Source organism: Geospiza fortis, unplaced genomic scaffold, assembly GCF_000277835.1.
Source record: "Geospiza fortis unplaced genomic scaffold, GeoFor_1.0 scaffold132, whole genome shotgun sequence".
Classification (NCBI taxonomy): domain Eukaryota; kingdom Metazoa; phylum Chordata; class Aves; order Passeriformes; family Thraupidae; genus Geospiza; species Geospiza fortis.
In genome coordinates this window covers 1315727-1339560 of record NW_005054446.1, presented here as the reverse complement: position 1 = coordinate 1339560, position 23834 = coordinate 1315727, and the positions used below count along the sequence as shown (strand labels likewise).

General features: G+C 42.3%; 2 protein-coding genes across 2 annotated transcripts in view; both read left to right on the top strand.

Moving 5' to 3' along the window:
• The window catches only part of PLOD1 (procollagen-lysine,2-oxoglutarate 5-dioxygenase 1), a 14394-nt gene extending 4330 nt beyond the window's left edge, over positions 1 to 10064 (top strand). The window contains exons 6-19 of the mRNA XM_014309671.2: positions 350 to 413; positions 1483 to 1580; positions 1894 to 1995; positions 2100 to 2231; positions 2501 to 2622; positions 3290 to 3394; positions 3837 to 3962; positions 4722 to 4863; positions 5435 to 5548; positions 5822 to 5887; positions 6195 to 6299; positions 6680 to 6826; positions 7624 to 7749; positions 8290 to 10064. Of these exons, the coding sequence (XP_014165146.1) occupies positions 350 to 413; positions 1483 to 1580; positions 1894 to 1995; positions 2100 to 2231; positions 2501 to 2622; positions 3290 to 3394; positions 3837 to 3962; positions 4722 to 4863; positions 5435 to 5548; positions 5822 to 5887; positions 6195 to 6299; positions 6680 to 6826; positions 7624 to 7749; positions 8290 to 8445 (1605 nt within the window). The 3' untranslated portion in view covers positions 8446 to 10064. The remainder of the gene's footprint in view (positions 1 to 349; positions 414 to 1482; positions 1581 to 1893; positions 1996 to 2099; positions 2232 to 2500; positions 2623 to 3289; positions 3395 to 3836; positions 3963 to 4721; positions 4864 to 5434; positions 5549 to 5821; positions 5888 to 6194; positions 6300 to 6679; positions 6827 to 7623; positions 7750 to 8289) is intronic.
• A 1147-nt stretch (positions 10065 to 11211) lies between these two features.
• On the top strand, positions 11212 to 22634 carry MFN2 (mitofusin 2). The gene is made up of 18 exons (XM_005427466.3): positions 11212 to 11362; positions 11857 to 12035; positions 12759 to 12894; positions 13240 to 13402; positions 13889 to 14013; positions 14312 to 14420; positions 14513 to 14620; positions 14968 to 15121; positions 15408 to 15475; positions 15628 to 15749; positions 16077 to 16203; positions 16374 to 16478; positions 16879 to 16981; positions 17617 to 17837; positions 17966 to 18115; positions 18361 to 18557; positions 18904 to 19038; positions 19687 to 22634. The coding sequence occupies exons 2-18, from the start codon at positions 11861 to 11863 to the stop codon at positions 19754 to 19756; spliced, it is 2268 nt and encodes a 755-aa protein (XP_005427523.1). The 5' UTR covers positions 11212 to 11362; positions 11857 to 11860; the 3' UTR covers positions 19757 to 22634.
• Positions 22635 to 23834: the final 1200 nt, after the last annotated feature.

Genomic DNA, 23834 nt, shown 5'->3' with positions numbered 1-23834 from the left:
CATTCCTGTCTATTTTATGTATTGTGGGGTTTATATGACTGTGTGTAAGTCTGCTTCATTCGTATGATGCAGATTTATTGACACATAGCAGCTTTAAAAGAGGGGGAGAGGGGATTTGCATAGTTTTGCCTAATATAATGTATTTAACTTGTTCTTGAAAATAGATTAATTGTCCCAGATTTGAATGAAAATTGTGATTATCTGGGAATGTTTAAGGTTGCAGAGTTTGGAGAGTTTACAAATGACTATAGGAATGGGATATATCTTCACTGAGCATAGGATCAGTTGTATGTAAAGAATGGATGCCTTTTGTGTTCTAATTAAGGTTGTTTATCTAATTTTTTTAAAGGAAAGTATCAACATCAGTCTAGACCACAGAAGCCGGATCTTCCAAAACCTAAATGGAGCATTAGGTGAGATGGAGGAAAGGAACTCATTTCTCCTTGGAATGCAACTTGCATGTTGACACCAGAAATAAAGTTATGGCTGAAGGGATTGTATTTCAGAAATGGCTGTCCCCACAGAAAAAGCTTTAGTAAAAGTCTGTGCCAGAGTTCTGGGATTTGTTTGCAATTCCATTGAGACCAACTACGTTCTCATTGCAATTCCTTCTCCGCTTCAGGGAGTGCAGGTCAGGTTTTTCATCTCACACCTCCCTGCCCCTTTGATCTCCAGGGTGTCGGATTGCATTAGCCTTGGGGATTGAAACTGGGAGGGACTTCCAGTGCAAGTAATAACACAGAGCCCTGCCAGGGCTCGCCTGCCTTTCTGCTTCAGAGCCACGCTGGAATGCCATGGGAGGTGAGAAGCAGCCAAATATGCCTGTGAGCCCTCACTGATTGTACCAGGCTTCTGACCTGACCTGCTCATTGATTTTGCTACTCCTGGCAAGAGGGATTCACTTACTTCCCTATCAGTGCTGCCTAATGTTTTCAGTCTTGCACCATTCCATCTTTATTCTGGTCAAGTAAAAAGTGGTAATGGCAGTGCAGTTTTTGGCTCCCATGCTAATTATATCAATGACAGAGTGCAGCTTGTATCTGTGCTAGTCTTTTTTCCAAAGGATTTTGTATGGTTGTGTTGAGGCAACGTCCTCCATCATCTCTGCCGAGAGGATGGACTCTTGTGAGGGGTGACAAAGAGAGACATCAGGTGCATAGAACACTTAGGTGAGAAAGGCCTGAGTCCTCCCATCAATAGTGTCCCTGTCATCAGTAGCTGCTCCTCACTGCCAGTTTTGAAAGAGCCTTTCAGTATGGCTTCTGGCAATTCCCAGTCATTGTCCAGCTTCCCAGGCATCCTCCTGTTACCTCACAGGATCTGAATTTATATTTTTTTCACCTTTAAAGATTTCGTCTGTAGCCCTTAAACTACTTGTACACGGCTATCCCATTGTCCACACTTTAATTTTTCTGTATAAATGAGGCATTGTTCTTCTAATTATCAATAAAAGCCTTAACATGATGGTAATGTCATTTCCAGATGAGATAGTTCTGAAGTTTGAAAATGCACGAGTGAGAGCAAGAAACTTGTTATATGACACTCTGCCTGTGGTGATCCATGGAAATGGACCCACCAAGGTAAGTGGACTGTCCTGAGAGAAAGATTTGGTCGGTGTTTGTTGCAAAGTGACCCTTTAGGCTCTATGGATCAGGTTGCTGCCTCCACATAGACTGACTTTCCCTGTGTACATTTACACTTGAGAAACAATAAGCAGTCCAGGCCCATAGCAGCAAGATGGATCTGGTTCAAAGACCCACATGTAGTTGGATTTTCAGATATCTTAGTTCATGGAGAAGGTAAACAAAGTTCAAATGTGATCCCATGGTGGGGATGCACACAAAAAAACTCCCCTGCCCTGTAATGCATAATCTGGCAAACTTCCTTTTGCAGCTGCAGCTGAACTACCTGGGAAACTACATTCCTCAGATATGGACATTTGAGACTGGCTGCACGGTGTGTGATGAAGGTCTGCGAAGCCTCTCGGGGTTTAAGGTAAGGCTGCTGTGTTTATTCAGAGCTCTCAAAACAAGTCTTACAGTTATGTGTCTGATGTTAAACATGACTCACCACTGCTCTCCTCTTGTCCCTGAGTGCAGGATGAGGCATTGCCAATGATTCTGATTGGCATTTTCATCGAGCAGCCCACCCCATTCCTCTCCCAGTTCTTCTTGCGGCTTCGTAACCTCCATTACCCAAAGCAGCGAATCCAGCTCTTCATTCACAACCATGTAAGTGAAGTGATGGTCTTAGCAAATGTGGGGAAAATGTACACCTCCTGTACTCTAGGCACTTCTGCAGCCTTGGGCTAGACTTCCAGGCTGTGTAATCACAGTACTTCTGTGCAATGGCACCCACAAGATTGCATAATTGTCTGCAGTGACACCCACACAGCTGTAAATGTGTGGAAGTGGGCTTAAGAGCTACTCATTTTCAACAGCAGGAGGCTGAGTGGCCTGGATGGATCCATCCTAAGTGTTTTTCCTTACTTTTGGAATAGGAGGAGCATCACTTGATGGAGGTGGACTCTTTTGTAGAGGAGCATGGCAAAGAATATCTCTCTGTCAAAGTGATCGGACCGGATGATGAGGTGGAGAATGCTGAGGCACGTAACTTGGGCATGTAAGTGAAGAGCCATACATGATAGGTGGCAGAGACAGCCTGTGTCTAAACTAAAGCATCTGTTTGTTCTGAGGATCATCCCTATCAAGTGATTGCTCTTCTTTTCTCAGTCACCCTTTCAGTTTTTCTAGCATTAACGCTGATGCCCTTATATATTGGGAAAAAATCAGCTTCCATACCAGCTCACTTTGTCCAATTTCAGGAACTAAGTTCTCACTGGTGCTTTGCTCTGACAGAAGGATAGCCCTGTATCTCCTGCCCTCATCTATATACCCAGTCACAGAGCACAAAGATATGTATGCACCCATATCTCTGAAGAGGAGGAGGGCTGTAGCAAAACTAAGAACTAGTGGGAGAGTATCTTCCTGTCTGTGATCAGGAGGTTTGAGCTCAGGTTTTGGGATTTGGGCCAGCTGTAAATAGGAACCTCTTCAGTTTGAGCTGAAGAAACAGTTTGCTAAATGTGATTTTGGCTGTGTCTCAGTATCAGTTATTGGATACTGAATCTGATGTGCTTGTACTGTGCTGGCCCTCTGGGTTGTTGCATTAAACCAAACTTCTCTGAGCACCCAGAAGACCTTTAGACTACAAGATGAAGGAATTCTTGGTGCTCTGTCCTTGGTCTTCCTCTGGTTTAGGATGTGACTTTCCTTTTCTCTGCCTGTAGGGATTTGTGCAGGAAGGATCCTGACTGTGACTATTACTTTAGCCTGGATGCTGAGGTAGTTCTGAAGAACAAAGAGACTCTGAGGATCCTGATTGAACAGAACAAGTGAGTTCTTTGGTCTGAGCAATGCTTACTGCTCATCTCACGTGAGGAATTCAGTGCACATCCCTGAGATATTTAGGGAACCTGAAGAGCTGTGCCAGAGATGAGATGTTAGCCAAACACCTCTTATGTGTTTTTTTTTTTCACTGTAATTGTAATCCCTGGAATTTAGGCAGGGGATGTAAATCATCCTTAGCTCTGTTTTTATATAGTCACTAGAAAAAAATGGATTCTAACAGACCTGGTGCAGGGTGTAGTTAGAGAGGAGATTGGGACCATATTTACCCTTTCTTATGTGGCATTTCATTCCAACAGAGTTAACAAAACAGCAACTCTGTAAGTGAGGGAGGAAACAGCTCTTACAGTACTGTGGTTTGTAAATATTTTCCTTTTCTTCCTGTGGTAACATCCTGTCCTGCAATTCCTTTTTCTTTCATGCCTCCAGGCTGGTGATTGCCCCCCTGGTAAGCCGTCATGAGAAGCTGTGGTCCAATTTCTGGGGAGCGCTGAGCCCCGATGGATACTACGCCCGCTCGGAAGATTACGTGGATATTGTTCAAAGGAGGAGGGTGTGAGTGTGCAAAGAGAGCTTTTCCCTGATAAAATCCCTCAAATGTAAAGCTTGCTGCAGCACATTGTCATCAAACTAATGTCCAAGAACCAGAGAGTGCAAATGTCTTTGTGTATAGGAAAGGAAAAGAAGTCTCTGCTCCCATTTGGAAGTTTTATATTCACCCCTGAGCAGAGACAATGACATATTTGGGGCAGACTTTCTTTTGATCAGAGTAAGGGTATGAGAGTGCTGACTCCTGAAATCTCATTTTACTCAAGTCATTTTTTCCCACCTAGGGATTATAGTTAGTGTGATCCTTAAAATCCTGGAAAGTGCTGTTTAATCTCTGTCAGATCAATTTTGAGGTGATCTTTGAATGGAAGATTCACAAAATTGAGTTGTTGATTCATTCATATTCTTGAGGGACCCTCTTTTTTATAGGCCAGTAACTGCTGGAAATCAGCTTATGCACTTTTGGCTGGTTCAGTTTCTTTAAATCACTGGAAAAAATATGTTGATCTCTCTGGGAAGAGATTCAAGCCACTAATTACGTCCCTAGCAAAAACACACAGCAACAATTAATTGCTTTCCCGGTGGACTAGCATTTGTGCAGCTTAAAAGCTGCACTATAAGTGATTTTTTTCTGGAATGCCAATCTCTATTGATATGGTTTTCTTCCTACTGTTCTGAGCTGGCTCATTTAGGCAAGCCTGGCTGATGCTGCAGTGCTGCCTGTCATCCTTAGTGGTATCTCACTTTTCTTCTGCTGTGTTTCAGTGGGCTCTGGAACGTTCCCTACATCAGCAGTGTTTACATGGTTAAAGGCAAGGCTCTGCGCTCGGAGCTGGAGCAGGGGGATCTGTTCCACAGTGGCAAGCTGGATGCTGACATGGCTCTGTGCCACAACATTCGCAGCCAGGTCAGTCCAGGAGAGAGCCTGCCAGGGGAGAGCTGCCTGCCAGCCTGAAGGGGACAGGATTAAGCAGTTTCAAGGCATTCAGCTCTGCCAGGGCAGGGGTAGGGTGAACTCGTACCAGTCAGTACAGTGCAGACTTTAGAACAGCTTGGGATTTCTGTGAAATGATGTGTAGCCATGGACCACTAAATGTAAATAACTCGTACCAGTCAGTACAGTGCAGACTTTGGAACAGCTTGGGATTTCTGTCTTGCTGTGAAATGATGTGTAGCCGTGGACCACTAAATGTGGATAACATTTTTGTTCTTAGGCCTTTTCAGGACTGCTCTAAATGGGATTGACAGGGTATGAAGGAAGATTCTAATCTCACAGCTGCTGCTTTCCTCTGCTTCCAGCCCTGGCTGACAGGACACACAATTACTGTCTCTGTCTGTGACCTTTCAGAGTTTCTCAAATCCAGGATAGAAATAAAACTGAAATCCCACAGGAGAAAGAATGAGTAAATGAACAGTGCTTGGTTTCACAGGTGGCTCTCAGAAATATGAGGCTTTTATTATTTCTCTCTGTCCTGCAGGGAGTCTTTATGTACCTGACAAACCAGCATCAGTTTGGACACATACTGTCCCTGGAGAATTACCAGACAAGTCACCTCCACAATGACCTCTGGCAAATATTCAGCAATCCTGAGGTGAGATAACCTGCACACTCAGAAGGCACAGCAATGTGGGAAGATCTGATATTAGCTTCATCACTATGGGAAGCCCAGGCTTTGTAATAATGGTGACTCTCAAGTGGGATGAGGAGCACAGGCACAAAATTTGAAGAGAACATGTTTTGGGATTCATAACACATGGATCTTAAAAACCTGTGAAATACTGCTTGCATGAGTACCTGGCCTTTTATTACCTCTTTAAGCAAGGGCCCCACAAAAATTACTGGTTTGCTTATGTTCTAATTGCAGGATTGGAGAGAAAAGTACATCCATGAAAACTACACAGCAGCTCTGAAAGGGAAATTGGTAGAAATGGTAAGAAAGCATCACTCTTATCCATCAGAATGGGAAATGAGCTTTGGGACAATGCTTTATCATCATTATTGTCATTCTCAGGAATAAGCAGTTGAACATGAGAAACATGACCTTGAAAGTACTTTTAGAGCCAAATCATTCCAGCTCTCCTAAGTGGGAGTGGGGCACATAAATCAGAAGACAAATTTCCGTCCTCTATATTTTAGTTTCCTTCCACTTCCTCAGTCTACATTTATTTTAGCCCTACTTGCTTTGCCTCAAGCACCTGTTCTTGTTTCTGCTGTTCTCACCTGTCTGCTATCTGCAGCCCTGCCCAGATGTTTACTGGTTCCCCATCTTCACTGACACTGCCTGTGATGAGCTGGTGGAAGAAATGGAACATTATGGCCAGTGGTCCACAGGTGACAACACGGTAAGGAAAGGCAGGAGCTCCTTTGAGTTCTGGGCTACACCATTTTCTCTGCATTTCTGGTGATAGCAGTGCCTGCTGTGGGAAGGCATTAGATCCTGAATTAAACCAGAAAAGTAGAGACAATACTTTATTTTGCTCCTGATTAAGTCTGATTTTTCCCTGAGTCCTCTTTAGTGTCCTCTGAAGTTCCAGTGTTCAGCCTCTCTGATGGTAATATTGCTTCCCTTAGGGTTTAATTATGGTTTGAAATGAGCTTTCCATCCTGCAAATTCTGATAAAACAAACATAATATTTATTTGTAGTTACCAGGAACAAGTACTTTTCATTCCTGAATTCCAAGGTTCCCATCTTTACAGGTATTTGTGCTGATTCTATTTCAGGACAGCAGAATACAAGGAGGATATGAGAATGTCCCGACTATTGACATACACATGAACCAAATAGGCTTTGAAAGAGAATGGTATAAGTTTCTTCTGGACTATATTGCACCCATCACAGAGAAGCTGTACCCAGGATACTACACCAAGGTATGTCTGCTGTTTGCAGGGCAACCCCAACATCTGGGAATGATTGGCATCTGACTCCATTGATTCAGAATGCTGAACAATTGCTTTATTAAAACTATATTATATTACATTATACTATATTAAATGTATACATACTAAATATATATATTTATATATACATATACTATTAAGTATATATATATATAAAATATATACTATACTATATTAAAGAGATACAATACTAAAGAGAAATTAAAAGGATACTAAAGAAAAATCTATGACTGTCTCCAGACAGTCAGGACACAGCTTGGACCTAATAGGCCAATTAATATAAACAATCATCACCAGAATCCAATTACCAAATTCCTTCAGGTAAACAATCTTCATGACACATTCCCCATGTGCAAAAACAACAGCAGCAGTGAATAGGGTTTTCTCCTCTCTGTGCTTCTCACTGCCTTCCCAGGAAAAATCCTTGGGAGGGCTTGTGCCTGCTGCTCTCTATAAAGAGAGCTGAGGCCACAGTATGTCCACCTTAACAGCAAAACTCAGGGTCAGCTCCTCCAGCTGCAGCTTTGTGAGGAGAATCCTCCAGCACTACACACATTATTTCCCAGCACAGAGGAAGTGACCCTGCAGTGTGACCCAAGTTTGTGCATTAGGAGATAGGCAACAATCAGGCAGAAGAATGGCATTGAGAAATTGCCTTTCTCCTTTAGCAGTGGGATGCAATTTCAGTGTCACACCCTGCTCTGCAGCTCAGAAACCCCAAACCACCGTAGCCCTCTAACAGAATGCTCTTTGTGCTTCTCTCTCAGACCCAGTTTGAGCTGGCCTTTGTGGTTCGCTACAAACCTGACGAGCAGCCATCCCTGGTGCCCCACCACGACGCCTCCACCTTTACCATCAACATTGCCTTGAACAGAGTGGGCATAGACTATGAGGTGAGTGCCTGCCAGGGCTTCAGGAGTGCAGCACAGCACCTGGAGCAGCTGAAAACCCTGCCCTGATCCACATCAGGCTTCTTTACACTAAGGATTACAATTAATGGCTGTAAGAATTCATGGGGGGCTATTTGGGTCCAATCCAGCTTGCTATGGACCCCAGCCCACACGATCTTACACAGGACAAAAGGTAAAAGACAAGAAGTGCTCTTCTCCACGTGGGGACAAAGTCCTATTTTATTTCCTTGATAGGAGACACCAGATCATCCAGGTGACCCCCCCCAGGTGGAAAAAAGAGGGCGATGCCTCATGGCAGGAGACTTTTAAGCACCTTCCCTGAGGTGCTTTTTCCAAGCTGATGTATCTCTGGTGTCCCACCAGGGAGGAGGCTGATGTGTCAGTTGTGTTCCCCCAGAGAGGAGGCTGATGTGTCAGTTGTTCTCTCACCAGGGAGGAGGCTGATGTGTCAGTTGTTCTCTCACCAGGGAGGAGGCTGATGTGTCCCTTGTGGAGGTTCATGTGTCCCTTGTGTCCCCCCAGGGCGGAGGCTGCCGCTTCCTGCGCTACAACTGCTCCATCCGAGCCCCGAGGAAGGGCTGGACCCTGATGCACCCCGGCCGCCTGACCCACTACCACGAGGGGCTGCCCACCACCAGAGGAACCCGCTACATCGCCGTGTCCTTCATCGACCCCTAGAGCTCTGCTCCCCTTTCCCTGGCCCTGCTCACGGCTGACTTTGAGTAGAAACAGGGAGTGTCGCTGAAAGTTTCTGAGGCGTTGTTCAGAGCTATTTGGATTCGATTTTTATATGATTTTTAATGTGATTTTTAATGATATTCTAAGACTCCACTGCTGGAGGACTTCCCTCTCTGATACTGCAGGTAATATCTAGGAATATTGCTGTGGAAGTCCAAAGGAGATTTCGTGCCTTCATTTTTGATTCTGCTCCTCATCCACTGTTTCATGAAAGTGCTGTTTACTTGAACTTTCATCAGTGATTCATTGGCTTTAAAAATGGGTTTTTTTGAACGGAAATCCAGCTTTTTGGAAGCAAGTTACAAGCTGGAAGCCTTTTTTCATCCACAGCATACACGGGACTGGATGTTACACAATAATTCCTGGACATTATTCCAAATATAAACCAATCAGGGAGCTGACTCCAGGAGTCATAACAGTTAAGTGTCACACCAAATGAAGCTGAGTTGGAAGAGCCTGAAGATCATCTGATTCTTTACCTCTTTGCTGTGCTTGCAAGCAAATCACAAGGTTCAAAGCAGCAGCAGTGGCAACATAGGTGCTTCTGGTTAGCTAAGGGTAGGTCCTCTGATGGTGCTTTACCTCTGGGATTGGACTGAAGAGAGAAAAAACCTCCCTTACCTTCTGTAAGGGAGGTTTCTGCAGCTAAGAGCAGCAGGCATACCCACACAAATTCGTGCCATGTCAATGTGTAGATTAAATCTAAGAAAGGGAAGGCTGGGAACAGCTCCATCAGTCAGGGGGGCTTCTCTCAGAATTGTCTGTTCTATACCATGTCACAATAGCCAAAAGCTCTGATCAATCTCTGCATAACAGCCCACAGGTCCCAGTGGTCTTTGGTGGCCTCATTCCATTTGTCAGAGATTGTTTTAATAATTTTCTTTGATGGCCCATTCACATTAGATGGGAAGAGCTGTTCTCTGGTTCTTAGAGGAAATAATTATTCAGTGTTTCTATTATTTGAGATTGAAAACCAAAACACTCCATTGCAGAAACTTCTCCAATGGGGTCAAGGCTGATAGAAAGGAGTGGTTGGGAAGTGCTGAGAGATTGGGGTGAGCCAGTAGCTGCAAAAATAAATCTAGACTAGACCTGTGGTTAGAGAGTGAAGGAGCAGAAACCTTTTCTGCCTGTGCCTGTGGGATACCTGCTCTGCTTATCAGACACCATTCTGCCAGAATAGTTTGTTTCACAAGCAATAAATCCATAGAGTGATTGTCTTTAGGGGAAAAAAAATAATTATGTGCCTTTTAGTTGTGTGTCTCCAGCTTCTGCTGCCTGATTGTCAGAGTAGAACCTTTCTTCTGGGATGGGTCACTCTAATGGGGCAGAGCAGCCTCAGACATGGAAGGGGACAGACAGCTTTCCCAACTGCTTTCCTTGAGCTTTTTAGGTCTGTTTTGAGGCCATACACTCACCCGTGCCCAGGAGAGAAAAATCCAGGCAGGGGCAAGCATTTGAAAAGTAAAATTGTACTTAAAGTCGTGTTACGTGAAATGCAGAACTGCCTGTTACCAAACGATTGATCAGCCAGTCAGAGATGTCCAAAATGTGTATTATGTATTTATTCAGCAGTGGGTTTTTTTGTTTGGTTTGGGTTGGTTTTTTTTTTTTTTTGGTAGCTTTTTGTTTTTGGTTTTTTTTTTTTTTCTTTTTGTTTTTTTTTTTTTTTTTTTTTTTTTTTTTACAATTCAGCTTTTATTTATGGAGCTTAGACTCTCATTTTCTGCTTATAGTCAACGCATATTTAAGTTTTTTGAAAACGCAGACATATAACCATGCAATGTTAAATATAACTTTTGAAAGCAATACCTTAGATGCTTATAGAACTGCATAAAATGTAGGCCCTTTTTTATCTTCTAAGGACTTTCATAAATCCTAAAATTTTAAAGCATGTATGTTTTTTATTTAAAAAGAAAATACATTACTTCAGTGTTTGATAATCAAGATAAACCTAATGGACACTTTTGTAGAAAAGGAAAATTAATGATGAATTTTTGCTATATTTTACATTAACTAATAGAAACCAAGATCAGAAATATAAACTTATGAGAAGTTGCTTCTTTTTTCTACTATGAGAATAAAATATTTTTCTTTTTTTTTTTTTAATTTTAAAGTAATTTATTTTGATTCTATCAGGCTATTTTGAATAACATACACTTTAACAGTAATTCTGCTAGCAATTATAAAACTGTAGGGAGATTAACCCTTTATTGAATTGTCTGCACATCTTAAGCCAATTAACCATTCATTTATGTACCCCAAGATACAAAATAAGTGCCTTTTTCTTTAAGAAATAAACCCCAGAAAATTTAAGAGCATGAGTAGATTACTGCAGTGCATGGAAATAAATACAACATAATAAACCCACTCATTTTAATGATGTTTACATATGTAACAGCATATCTATGAAAATTATTCAGATGTGAGCTGTAAATATACAGACAGGCACAGAAGCCAATTGAAATCTTCATTGAAGGTAATTCTGTACCTGGGAAAATAGAAATTTTGTCATGCAGCAAATTCTGTGGTTTTGGTAAAAACAGCGCCAGGTAACAAACTTCTAAGGTGTAATTCTTTACCTCCCTCTATGATATTGCCATGCTGTTTCCCTCTGCTTCAAGAGATAAAACACAGTCATGTACACAAAGGCTATTCTTGGAATGGCTGGCTGCCCGTCATCCGCGGTCACTCTGCCACAGGAGCGGAGACCGGCTGGACTCGGCGTCGCTGAAGGAGCTGCGGGACCGAGTGCGGCCGGGGCGAGGGAGAAGGCAGGGAGAACCGCTGCCATTTGTCTTCGAGAGGGCCTCAAGCTGGCCATGCGTGACTTGTGAAAACGTAACTCATCCTGAAAGTAAGCAGAGGATGGGGAGGAGTGATCGCTGCGAGCCTGTTTATTGGAAGGGAGAAAAAGACTTTTGGGGTTTTTTTCCTGATAAAGTGGACCAATTCCTTTATGAAAGACAGAAGATAGTCCTTAAAGTGCATATTTATTTAGTTGTTGTAAAGATGCTCGGTTGGATCACAGAGTCATGGAATGGTTTGGGTTGGAAGGGACCTTAAAGATTATCCAGTTCCACCCCCTGCTATGAGCAGGGGTACGTTCTGCCAGACAGGGTGGATCAAGTCCTGTCCAACCTGGCCTTGAGCACTTCCAGGGATGGGGCAGCCACAGCCTCTGTGAAACCTCTGCCAGGGCCTCACCATCCTCACAGGGAAGAATTTTTTCCCAGTATCCCATCTAACCCTGCCCTCTGTACGTGGAAAGCCTTCCCCCCTTGTCCTGTCACTACACCCCTTGGTTGTTGACACTTGGTGACACTGCTCTTTGCTGGATTTTCCCTGTAGCGCAATGTCCCTGCTGTTTACTCGTTCCAACTCAATAGTTGCAGTGAAGAAGGATAAAAGACACATGGCTGAGGTAAATGCTTCTCCACTTAAACATTTTGTCACTGCAAAGAAGAAGATCAATGGTATCTTTGAACAGTTGGCTGCGTACATCAACGAGAGCTCCTCGTTCCTAGAAGGTAATTTGAGTTCTTGGACTATGAGTGAGTAACAGTGCTCTGCCTACATATGATTCCCCCAAAACACACACCAACCCTCTCAATCAGTTAAACAGAACTGCTAAATCTGTGTTTATTTATACATGCATGTCTGTTTATGCATTCATGTTTGTAAGAAAAATGGAAAATTGTTGAATTTGGGTGGAGTTCATGTTCGTATTTGAAGATGTGAAGTTCAGGCATGTTAAGAAACTGAGCTAGTTAGGGAGCTATGCTTGGTTTTTTATGTTTGGGAGATTTTTAATTAATTACACAACCCCAGTAGGTATTTTTTGCCTATAATCCTTTCACTGTTCTTGCCTGGACACATCATTGCCACTGACATGTAACATACACCAGTAATTGGCTTTAACAGCTTAAGGCACAGACAGGTTTTATCTCTAAGGGTGCTGGCCTGTTTGCAGCTTAAGGCACAGACAGATTTTATCTCTAAGGGTGCTGGCCTGTTTGCAGTGTTGGCTGTTGACTGTTCAAGGCAGTCCCAAGAATGAACAGTTATGAGATACACAAAAGAGTCAATTTGATAAATCCTATTGTAAAATTGTCATTGCCTATGTCAAGAACACCCATGCAAGCTGTGGGACACAGATAAATGTTACGTGGTGCCATCACAGAGAGGGGTTTCACCCAGGTCTGACCCAGATGGCTTCTGGCATTCAGAGACATGATGTATTTTGATTTTAGAAACACACAAGAATGCAGAGCTTGATCCTGTCACCACAGAAGAGCAGGTACTGGAAGTCAAAGGCTACCTGTCAAAAGTCAGTGGTATTAGTGAAGTGTTGGCAAGACGACACATGAAAGTTGCTTTTTTTGGGAGGTGAGTCACATGCTTGTGTTGCCTATGCTCCTCATTCAGTAAAGCATTTGAGTATTGTAGCCAGTAAAAAATTTTTATATAAACACTAGTGCTTTAGCTTTTGCTTGTAATGTCCCTGATACAGGTGCTCTTGTAAATTGGAAACAAGTATTGTATCATATAATTCTTCAATTTGAAGAATTCTTTAAATAGGGAAGTAGAAAAGTCTTTTTGCAGGTTGCCTCTGGCACCTAAATTGTTAATGGCTCTGATACAGCTTGGCTGTAGAGAACTTGCTTTTGTAACATCAAAATGAGCACACCTGGCTCTTGGAAGCCTGAAACACTGTCCTTAATCTGACTGCAGGACAAGCAATGGGAAGAGCACTGTGATAAATGCCATGCTGTGGGACAAGGTTCTCCCTTCAGGAATTGGACACACCACTAATTGCTTCTTGCGTGTAGAAGGGACAGATGGACATGAGGCTTTCCTGTTGACCGAAGGTTCAGAGGAGAAGAAGAGTGTAAAGGTACAATTTCCTTAAACATTAAGAGCTCTTCAGAAATGTCAGAAAAGGAAAGGGGAAAAAAATTCACAGTTAAGGATTTTAATCATTAAAGGAGTAGAGATGAAGAATGAGTTCTTTATTAGATGTAGGAAGCAAGTTGCAGAATGGAGACTTGCTCATTTTATGGAAGAGATGATATGTTGTATTTGTTAGTGATAGCAGGGAACAATGACTCAGGAAGTTCTGAGCTTTGTATAACTGACAGAATCACAGACTTCCTGGTAATTCCTCAGTATCCTTTCCTGACAGGAAAAATCTCTCATAAACTCTCACTAGCAGTTGGCTTTTTTCTAGGACACTCAGGAAGGTTTTATGTGGAAAACATTCCAGAGAGAAAATAATTTGAACTTGGGCTTTATCTCAAATTGTCTGTGAACAGGTCTGAAGGGAGGATAAATGTGTTAGTGGGTCTTGGAAACAGGAAATGTTATTTCCATCTCTTCCTAGACCGTGAACCAGCTGGCTCATGCCCTTCATCAGGATGAACATCTGAATGCTGGCAGCCTAGTCAGTGTAATGTGGCCCAATTCCAAATGTTCCCTCTTGAAGGACGACCTGGTGCTGATGGACAGGTGAGAAATAGCTTTCTTTCCTTTCCTGCTTATCACAGACTAATTATGGAAATGTTTTCAAATATATATTTAACAAACCTCAAGGGTTCTAATCTAAGACAGTGACCAAAGTCCCTTGCTGTAATTAATAGTGCCATTTTCTTGGTCATTACTTCCTTTTAGCCTGTTCTCTCTCACCTCAGGGCAGTGTAGCTCAGACATGGGAAATTAATGCTCTGAAAAGCCTCCTATTAACTTTTTAAATTCTGTTTTTGCTGTATTCACAGCACAGTAATATCTCATTTCTCTTTATTTCTAGCCCTGGCATTGATGTAACCACAGAGCTGGACAGCTGGATTGACAAATTCTGTCTTGATGCTGATGTATTTGTCCTGGTGGCAAATTCTGAATCAACATTGATGCAAACTGTATGTGCAAGTCCACTTGTTCAATGAATTTGGCTATAGGTTAAAAATATTTGACATGTTAATTTAAAGAGGTTTTGTTTCATTTTCCTTAGGAGAAGCAGTTCTTTCATAAGGTGAATGAACGTCTATCTCGACCCAATATATTTATTTTAAACAACCGTTGGGATGCATCTGCCTCTGAACCAGAATACATGGAAGAGGTTTGTGATGTGTTTAAACTACTTTTCTTTGCATGGATGTTATGGAGTCTGTTTTGACTCTGGTCCTTGGGGATACAGTCATTATCACCTTAGTGTGGAGACTCGAGGGAACATAGACTAGTGATCAGGACATGACCCTAGAAATTTCTGAGCAGGAAATCAAGAGTCTCACAAAAATTAGATCACTTTAGAAAACCTCTGGAAAATTCCATAAAATTGCAAATTTTTTTTTCCTGTTTCTTTGGTAGCTTAGACCAGCAGAGGGCATTGGGGTGCCTGGTCTAACCTTTAAGAGGTGGATAATGTGGATTTAACTGCATGTGTGGTTTCTGATGGCCGTCCCTCAGGTGCGCCGGCAGCACATGGAGCGGTGCACCAGTTTCCTGGTGGATGAGCTGGGTGTGGTGGACCGAGCCCAGGCAGGGGATCGAATTTTCTTTGTGTCTGCAAAAGAGGTGCTGAATGCCAGGATTCAGAGGGCTCAAGGGATGCCAGAAGGAGGTGAGGAAAGCTAGCAGAAACTTTCCATTTCATAGAGATGAAAATAGAAAGTATCTTATTTCAAAAAATGTATAAAATTGGGGTAATTAAATTAATTAGTAGTAAATTGGGTAGTAAATTAATTGGTATTAATTGCCAAATTATTAATAAGGTGATCACAATAGAAGAGGTGACTGAATAGCACTTTTACATTGGCTTCAGTGTAAAGCAAGAGCATTTCTTGATGTCCAACATCTGATTGCTTTCTCAAAATTGGATTGGTTGTTTTGTGCATTCCTTCTCTCAGGTGGAGCATTGGCAGATGGATTTCAAGTAAGAATGCTTGAATTTCAAAGCTTCGAGAGAAGGTTTGAGGTGAGCATTATGTGTGCTGACCTTTTCGTTACATTTTACTCCCAAAAGGCTAGCACTTGTGGGGACTTACTTTGGAAATAGATTGTACAGGAAGCAGAATTGTGTTAGTATGGTTCTGCCTGCTGCTAACTTGGGCTGCCTTTTTTATATAGGAATGTATCTCACAGTCAGCAGTAAAAACAAAATTCGAGCAGCATACGGTGAGAGCGAAGCAGATTGCGGAAGATGTTCGTCTCATCATGGACTCCGTGCACGTTGCTGCCCAGGAACAGCGGTGAGAGCTGTGCTGGTGCTTGCATAACTGCAGTTTGTATTCTGGGAGAAATGTAAGGGAACATGAGTATTGGAAATGCAAACCAGAATCCAGCGTGTTTGAGAGAAGGAAGGACATGTATTGGTGGTCTTGCTTCTAGTGAATGATGGAAGTATTGGGACAATGACCTTATTTTTGTTCTGTGCCATGACTGTGTAATGCATTGCAGATATTGACATGTTTTGTTACTGGGCAGGAAAATCTGTCTTATTTCTGGAATTCAAATATATTTATAGATCAAAAAGGCATTTATTTGGCATTTTGATGGACAGGGGTTTTTTCCACCAGAGTTTACTGTCTGGAAATGCGAGAGGAACGTCAGGATCGTCTAGGTTTCATTGACAAACAGCTGGAGCTCCTTACTCAAGACTACAAGCGGAAAATCAAACAAATCACTGAAGAGGTGGAGAGGCAGGTAAGGAGGAGTGTCTGCAGAAAACTGATTGTCTGAAACAGCTACCAGCGTGGTGAGGAAAATGCACAGTGCTGACAAAGCTTTGAAGTACTAAAAATGGGGGAGTTACATATGGGAAGAGGAGAAAAGCTTTCAGAAGCTCTATTTTCTCTCCTGTGCTGTTTCTCTAGGTGTCAAATGCAATGGCAGAAGAAATCAGACGGCTCTCGGTGTTGGTAGATGAATACCAAGCAGACTTCCACCCATCTCAAGTAGTTCTCAAAGTGTACAAGACTGTAAGTGATGTTTGCTTAAGCAATTTAAGAGACCTTTTTTAGCTCTCAGTAATTATGCCAGCTCATTGTTAGACATTTCAACCTTCCAGCTAGGATATGAGCTAAAGCTTTAGTTTTTTAATAATCTCTGTAATAAATTGATACATGTTATATATGATATTATATAGATTGAACAGAACTTTTCCTGAACTAAAGAGTCTATGTGAGATTTTTTTAAATTTGCCTTTTCATCTCCTTCACTGAAAAATGGGGGAGGTATGATATTAATGTTAGAACACTGGGCAGACAGATTGTGTGCTTTTGTTTTGGGAGGGTCTTTTTAACTAGCAAGCTCTAGCACCTTCAGCTTGCATCTTAGCTACGTTTATTCTAATCTTAATAACCTTTCTTTGTTTGTCAGGAGCTGCATAAACACATCGAGGAAGGCCTGGGCCGTAACATGTCAGATCGTTGCTCCAGTGCTATCACAACTTCCCTGCAGACAGTGCAGCAAGAAATGATAGGTCAGCTCCACAGGCAATACTGCCCTTTCTCTTCCCTTGAATTGCATTTTGAAATAACTAGTAGGTGTTCTGGGTTTCTCATTAATCTAAGGGCTGACGTGCAGCTGACACCATCTTAGTTTCCATTTTGATGAGTAATGCTGTTGTGCAGAGAACTAGTTCTGTGTCTGAGCTTATGCAGTGATTTCCTAATGAATATGGTACAGTCACAGTGTAATCCTCATGACAGAGTGGGACTGTGGTGAAATTTGGAAGATTCTCACACCAAATCCTAATGAAATACAAATTACTTGGAACTAGATGCCTGTCTGAATATGGTGCCTAAAGAACTGGGTTTCAGATTTGTTTTCCAAGATCTTGCTAATCTGTAAACTTCAGCAGCTACCTATAAGGATTTTGGAGGGTCTGTGAAAAGATTTCCTTCTGGGTTGGTCTGAAAAACCAAGAATTGAATAATAATTGATAATGCATCTCTTACTTTGCAACATGCTTAGTGTACAAAATTTAACATACTAAGAAAACTGACTGTAGAGGATGAAACAAGCCATAAGCACCTTGATTATAGAATACAAGACCAGTTAATTCTTGTGAACTCACCAGCTGTTTTTGCACGTTTTTGTTTTCTCTCTGTGTAGATGGTTTAAAACCCCTCCTCCCAGTCTCTGTGCGGGGCCAGATAGACATGTTAATTCCCCGGCAGTGCTTCAGGCTCAGCTACGACCTGAACTGTGACAAGCTCTGTGCCGACTTCCAGGAGGACATAGAATTCCATTTCTCTCTTGGATGGACAATGCTGGTGAACAGATTTTTGGGACCAAAGAATGGTCGTCGGGCCTTGATGGGCTATAATGACCAGGTAGAGTGCCTCAGTGAGTGACTGGGGTAGATATTCCTTATTTCAATGGCTGCTGAAGTTCCTTTGGTGGGAAGAACCTCCTTTTATTCTCTTCTTTGATTTTGTTTTTACTCTGCTTTTCTAATTAGGTTCAGCGCCCTTTAACACCAGCAAATCCCAGTCTGCCTCCTTTGCCTCAGGGCTCTATGACCCAGGAAGAACTCATGGTGTCCATGGTGACTGGACTGGCCTCTTTAACTTCTCGAACTTCCATGGGGATCATCGTGGTTGGTGGTGTGGTATGTGTGCATTCTAGGTGATATTTTTATAACTTAAGTTGGAGCACTGATGTAAAAAGCACTTGCCCTGCTGAATCCTGTAGATATTTGCTATTGACAGATAGGGTTCTCTATTTCCTATTACCTATTTTCTCCTTTGATCTTCCATTTGAGAAGATGAGCTGATTTTGCAATGCTCTGTGCACCATTGTTGGGAGTGAATATCAGTAATATTGTGTAATTTGTTTATCCTTGTGCTTCCTTAGGTCTGGAAGGCTGTGGGTTGGAGACTGATTGCTCTCTCTTTTGGCCTTTATGGGTTGCTCTATGTGTACGAGCGCCTCACCTGGACCACCAAAGCCAAGGAGAGAGCTTTCAAGAGGCAGTTTGTGGAGTATGCTGGGGAGAAACTGCAGCTCATTGTCAGCTACACGGGCTCCAACTGCAGCCACCAAGTCCAGCAGTGAGTTCCCTGTATTCAGCTAACCCCTTATGGAAATTCTGCTGTTTGGGGTTTTTTAGTGCTATTCCTTCTATTCATGCTGAATTCCAGATTTTCAAAAATGTAATGACACATGTTTTAAAATAATAGTACTTTTATTTTGAATATGTAGTGTTTGGGCGCTGTTGGGCAATAGTCTTAATATACTTCCATGTCTTAAATTAAAATGCTCTGACATATTCTTGTGCAGAAGTGTAAGGGTGAGTGTCTGAGTCACAATGTCATCATCCCTATACATCAAAGGGATTTATTCCTTGAATGTGCTGCTTGATCTTACTTTCCATTATACTCAACTCTTGTTTCATAGAGAGCTTGCTGGAACGTTTGCTCATTTGTGTCAGCAAGTGGATGTCACACGGGACAATCTTGAGCAAGAAATTTCTGCCATGAATAAAAAAATAGAAGTTTTGGATTCACTGCAGAGCAAAGCAAAACTGCTCAGGTGAGATTTGATTATTCTGTATAATTGTTTTTCATGTGATTGCCCCAGGATGTTCTTATGAGCTGTGGCTTAGAGTTCATTCTGTCTTAGTCATAGCACTTGATGTGCAGGTGTCAGCATTTTTCCCTACCAGGTGATGTTCCCTTTCACTAGGTACTTTCCTATGGACTGTCATTTAAAACTTCTGTCTCACAATGCAGCTTTTTCTTCCTGTTTTTTTATTTTTTTTGGAATTACAGTTCCTTCCCATTTATGAAAACATACAGTCTTCCACTCCTACAAAGTCCTTCAGGCCCTTATAAAATTATGCAAAAAGTCTTGCCTTCACCTTTGTACTCAGTTTTCTGCTGCTTTCTTTACCCTGCGGAGGCTGTTGGGAAGACTTTTTCAAACATTCCTTACCTACACAGTAAGACCAATGTGAAGTTGTGTCCAAAATCTCTGTTTAAACCTCAATACTTAGGGACTGACAGCAAGCAAGCATTCTTGACCTGCAAAGGAATGGCAGCAGCCTTTTGGAATGAACCTCTGGCACTTCATGCCTTGCTGTGTACTCATTTTTGTTGCACTTCTTTCTGACTGGCTTAAAAAGTCAGAAAGAATTCCTTCACTGTTTCATTCACCTAACAAAACTTTCTGTCCTTGCAGGAACAAAGCAGGTTGGCTTGACAGCGAGCTCAACATGTTCACACATCAGTATCTGCAGCAAAGCAGATAGTGTGAGAAAAAGAGAAAAACAACAGTTTCCCTTCAGTGCTCTCTTTAATTACTGCAGAGAACATGGTGGGTGATGGAATTCCTTAAAGGGAATGAGCAAGAGCAAATTGCTGTGTTTCCAGTTGCTGTGTGAACAGTAGGATTCTGCTTCCCTGTTCTGTGTCCCACCTCTAAACACTACCTGTTAATAACTCTTCTTTTTCCTTGTGAGACCAGGCTACTTCAGGAGGAGTGTGTGCTTTATACATTTACAGGGGGCTTTTACTGTACTTTACTTTGCTTTAAACAAACTTAAAGCAATCAAGCAAATGTTTATCAGGTTAAAAGTTATTCTGACACATCTTTATGGAGTCATTTGTTTTACTTCATAAAGACAGAACTTTTGACTCCCAAGCCCCAGGTTGACGTATGTGTGACAAGCAGCTGTTTGATTAAACACAGATCCCACGCACACAGACATGGTGGTGGTTTCACAAAGCATTTATAGCCCACACAGGCTTGTCTGAGGTTAACATTCCGTTATTCTAGAACATAACAGAAAATCACAATGTCACTGCATAGAAAGGTTTATTGCTCTCAGGATGCTTAAACCTGTGAACAAAACCCAGTTCTCTGGAGCAGGAGGGATTAAGATTTTGCTTTGGTAAGTTTAGTGAATTTGGAGTTAGTTTCTTCCTCTTAAGAGCTCTTTAATAACACAGTCTGGCCCATTTCCCATCACGGACAAATAGTTTGCAAAGACAGAACTAGTTCCTGTGAAGGAGATAGTGCTGATAATTTGGCAGCTTGTTGGAGAAGAAAACTAGGAAAGAGAAGCCAGTTGACACAATGTAAAGCACTGCATTTATGAGCTCAGTTGATGAATGTGGGGTTTTTTTTGGAAAAGCACAGCTGTCTTTCTGGAAGCAGGCCTGTGGAATTCCATTACCACTATTTGGCCACAAGAACAGCATGTGGATGACACGCTGTAAGAGATGTTGCTTCATGTAGAGTTCCCACAGGATGTACAGTCTGGGCAGCAATAGGATTTGATAAGTTTCTCTTCTGTTAAAAGTATTAGAACATGCTGGCAAGTACAGCTCCTCTGGGATGGGGGGAGTTATAGCTCTTGTAGTTCATTACAGGGCAAGAATGGCTTAAAGCAACTTAGTTTTTTAAATACATTCTCTATTTGCAAATACATGAAATTAATTGCTGAGGTTTGCTCTGATGCATTTGGACTATAATAATTGGGAATTGTAAGGACTTGAGTCTCTTCCAGTTGGAATTGGCAGAGAAGAAATTCTGGCTGATTTTAGGAGCTTGAGTAGGATTAAGTTCCTCTACTTCAAGCTTCTTTCTCTCCTTGTAGGCCAGTATTTTGCTATGTGTTGGTTATAATCTTTCTGTTGCCTACAAAATATCTGAGGAATCCAGAATCAGATCCTGTAGTTCTGAGGTTAGTGACAACCTATATCTCTTCAGCATCACACACATAGAATATGGGCTGTCCTTGAGCAGGTCCCAGCTGAATTCTGAACTACTGAGCAGTGGGGTGTTTTTCATGTTTGACAAAGAGACTTTTCCCTTGAAAATGGCTTTAGGATTTCTCATTCATGCTCAGGTGTGAATATATGTGCCTGTGGTAAGTCACGTTTTTCTTATCATGGAACTTCCAGAAAGAAGCTGCCTGATACTTGAGGGAGTAAAAATATCAGTAAGTACTTCTTAGGTAAGGCTGTTCTGAGATTTGTAGAAAGACTTGAGGTATCTTGGTTGTGTAGGAGCTGGCGGTGAGACATCCCTAGAATGCAGAAAGGAAACAAACCTTTCCCTTCCAGTAGAAAGCTTTGACTCCAACTCAAACTGAAAAGCTCTTTCTATCAGAAGGTTTTTTTACCTTGACTGAGTTCCTCAGGCATCCACCAGGATGGGAACATAGATTTGAAAAATCTGAGAACGAGCAAGAAAGAAATTTGAGTCCTTGCTTTTGGAAGTGGGTACTCTGAGCTTGTGGTGAAGTATATTGGAGTAAGTGGGATCATCTAGTTTTACTCTGCTGCAGGTCTTGGTTAAATAAATTTGAATCTTCAGTCTCTCAAACTGTCACATACACAGCTATGTTCTGTTCTATTGAGTCCCGAATACACAAGGACATTGTCAATTCCAGGTCAAGGCAGAGGATGATGTTCTGCTGCTTAGCAGCTCATGACTACTTGCTTTTGATGAGGTAGTGTTATCTCTTCAGGCCTTCAGGGGAAATCTGATAGATGAGCTGATCTTTAAGCCAGTGTCTTATCTGTGAAGGGAAAAGAGGCTGATGGGTTCTTAGAACCCAGTGTTTTGCTGCTGTGTGTGTGATGCTGCTCAGGCCCGGGTGCTGTTGCCATTCTCAGTGCAGAGCTGAAGCCTAACCTACAGAATGGGGGAAAGAACCACTTGAACTTTTTCAGAAGCAAAACTGCTAACATGTGTGAGTGTAACCCTTGTCCTGGAAGGAAGCCCAAGTGATCGAGAATCAAACTTTTAACAGACAGGCCTATAAGCTGAATTCCTCTGAAACAAATTACAGCTGTACTTCTTTAATTGAGAGTGGTGGAGGAATGAACACTATCATGAGTTTGTTCTTCTGATTTTCGTAAAGAATGCTAAACTATTCCTTAAAACAGGTAATTCCAGAACAGTCTTCCCAAACTCCCATTTAAAGAAGGTCAGCTAAATGCACTTTTATCTTATTGCTGCTACTTACTTTTCCTGTTGTATTATGTTGATGGAGCTCTTCGAAATACTCTTAGCAGTGAGTTTTCTCTGCTGTATTTAAGGTGATAAATTTGCATGAGTTAGTCCTGTAACAGTGCTGTAAACAATGGAAACCAAAATAAAAATGAATTGGAAAAAGATTTCTCCTGATGTGTCCTGCATGTTGTGATACAGTCTCCCAGTGTAAGCATATCAGCTTACATCAGTACGTTTAGCTTTGTTGCTTTGTGTTACTGAATTGCATGTTTGACACTAGTGACCTTTTTCTGTGTTCTTACTTTGAAAATTAACAAGGACCAATGATACTGAATTGCCTGATAGAAAGTTTTAGTTGCACTAAAATTGTCATATTGAATCAATGCTTTCTTGAAAATATTGTAGGAAATAATAGTGAGCAAGTACTGAGTTGGTGGCCTGAAACTGGTGGATCAGTATCCTCAGCTGGTAAGTTACATCAGGCGAGTTAGAGAAGGCCAGATTTCCTGTGACAAGGTTTCAAAATGTTAGGGAAATTAATCCACCAACACCAGAGGTTTACGTCCAAAAAGGAGACAGAGGAGTCCTTTGACTTTATTCCAATAAAGGGAGAGGCCATGGGGCATTCCCCTGGGATCTCTCCCATTTTGGGAGGCCCCAGCCTCCCTTTTTATCCCAATTTCCCAGCCACATTTCCCTTCTCTCTTTCCCCCTTGGCTGAGGTACTTGAGAGATTCAGACTTCCCAGAATGCTCCCTTTTATTTTTTAATTCTTAGGGAATTTAGGGGTTTTTCTTCCCCATTGTTTCTTTCATCTCTCAATGTCTAATTTCATTTATCAGCAAGTTTAAAGTTTATTTGTAAAAGCAAATCTCTTTTCCCATTCATCAATCAGTGGAATCCTTCCCATTATTTCTTTTATAGAGCTAGTTTTATCTACCAGCAGCCCCACAGCTTGTTTGTAAAGACAAATCCGCTATTCCTCTCAAAAACAACTCCTTTGGCCTGTGGGGGGGTACGAGACCCTTCCGAAATGGAGCGTGGGGAGCAGGATCGTTATCAGGGCTCTGTCCCGAGCCGGGCAGGCCCCTCAGGGTCCTGCCAGGGCTCTGTCCCGAGCTCTACCCTGCGGCCGGGCTGGGCCAAGCCCCCAGGATCGTGCCAGGGCTCTGTCCCGGGCCAGGCAGGCCCCTCAGGGTCACACCAAGACTCTGTCCCGAGCCCTAACCCGCCTACTGCGGCCGGGCTGGGCCAGGCCCCTCAGGGTCACACCAAGGCTCTGTCCCGAGCTCTACCCGCGGCCGTGCCGGGCCGGGGATCTGTCCCGAACCGGGCAGGCCCCTCAGAGTCGCACCAAGGCTCTG

What these genes read in the sequence shown, in the direction of transcription:
- MFN2 (XM_005427466.3), top strand. Translation starts at nt 11,861, where the DNA reads ATGTCCCTGCTGTTTACTCGTTCCAACTCAATAGTTGCAGTGAAGAAG. An exon ending in TCATCGTGGTTGGTGGTGTG is followed by an intron (nt 18,116 to 18,360) that starts GTATGTGTGCAT and finishes GTGCTTCCTTAG; the next exon opens with GTCTGGAAGGCTGTGGGTTG. An exon ending in AGCAAAGCAAAACTGCTCAG is followed by an intron (nt 19,039 to 19,686) that starts GTGAGATTTGAT and finishes CTGTCCTTGCAG; the next exon opens with GAACAAAGCAGGTTGGCTTG.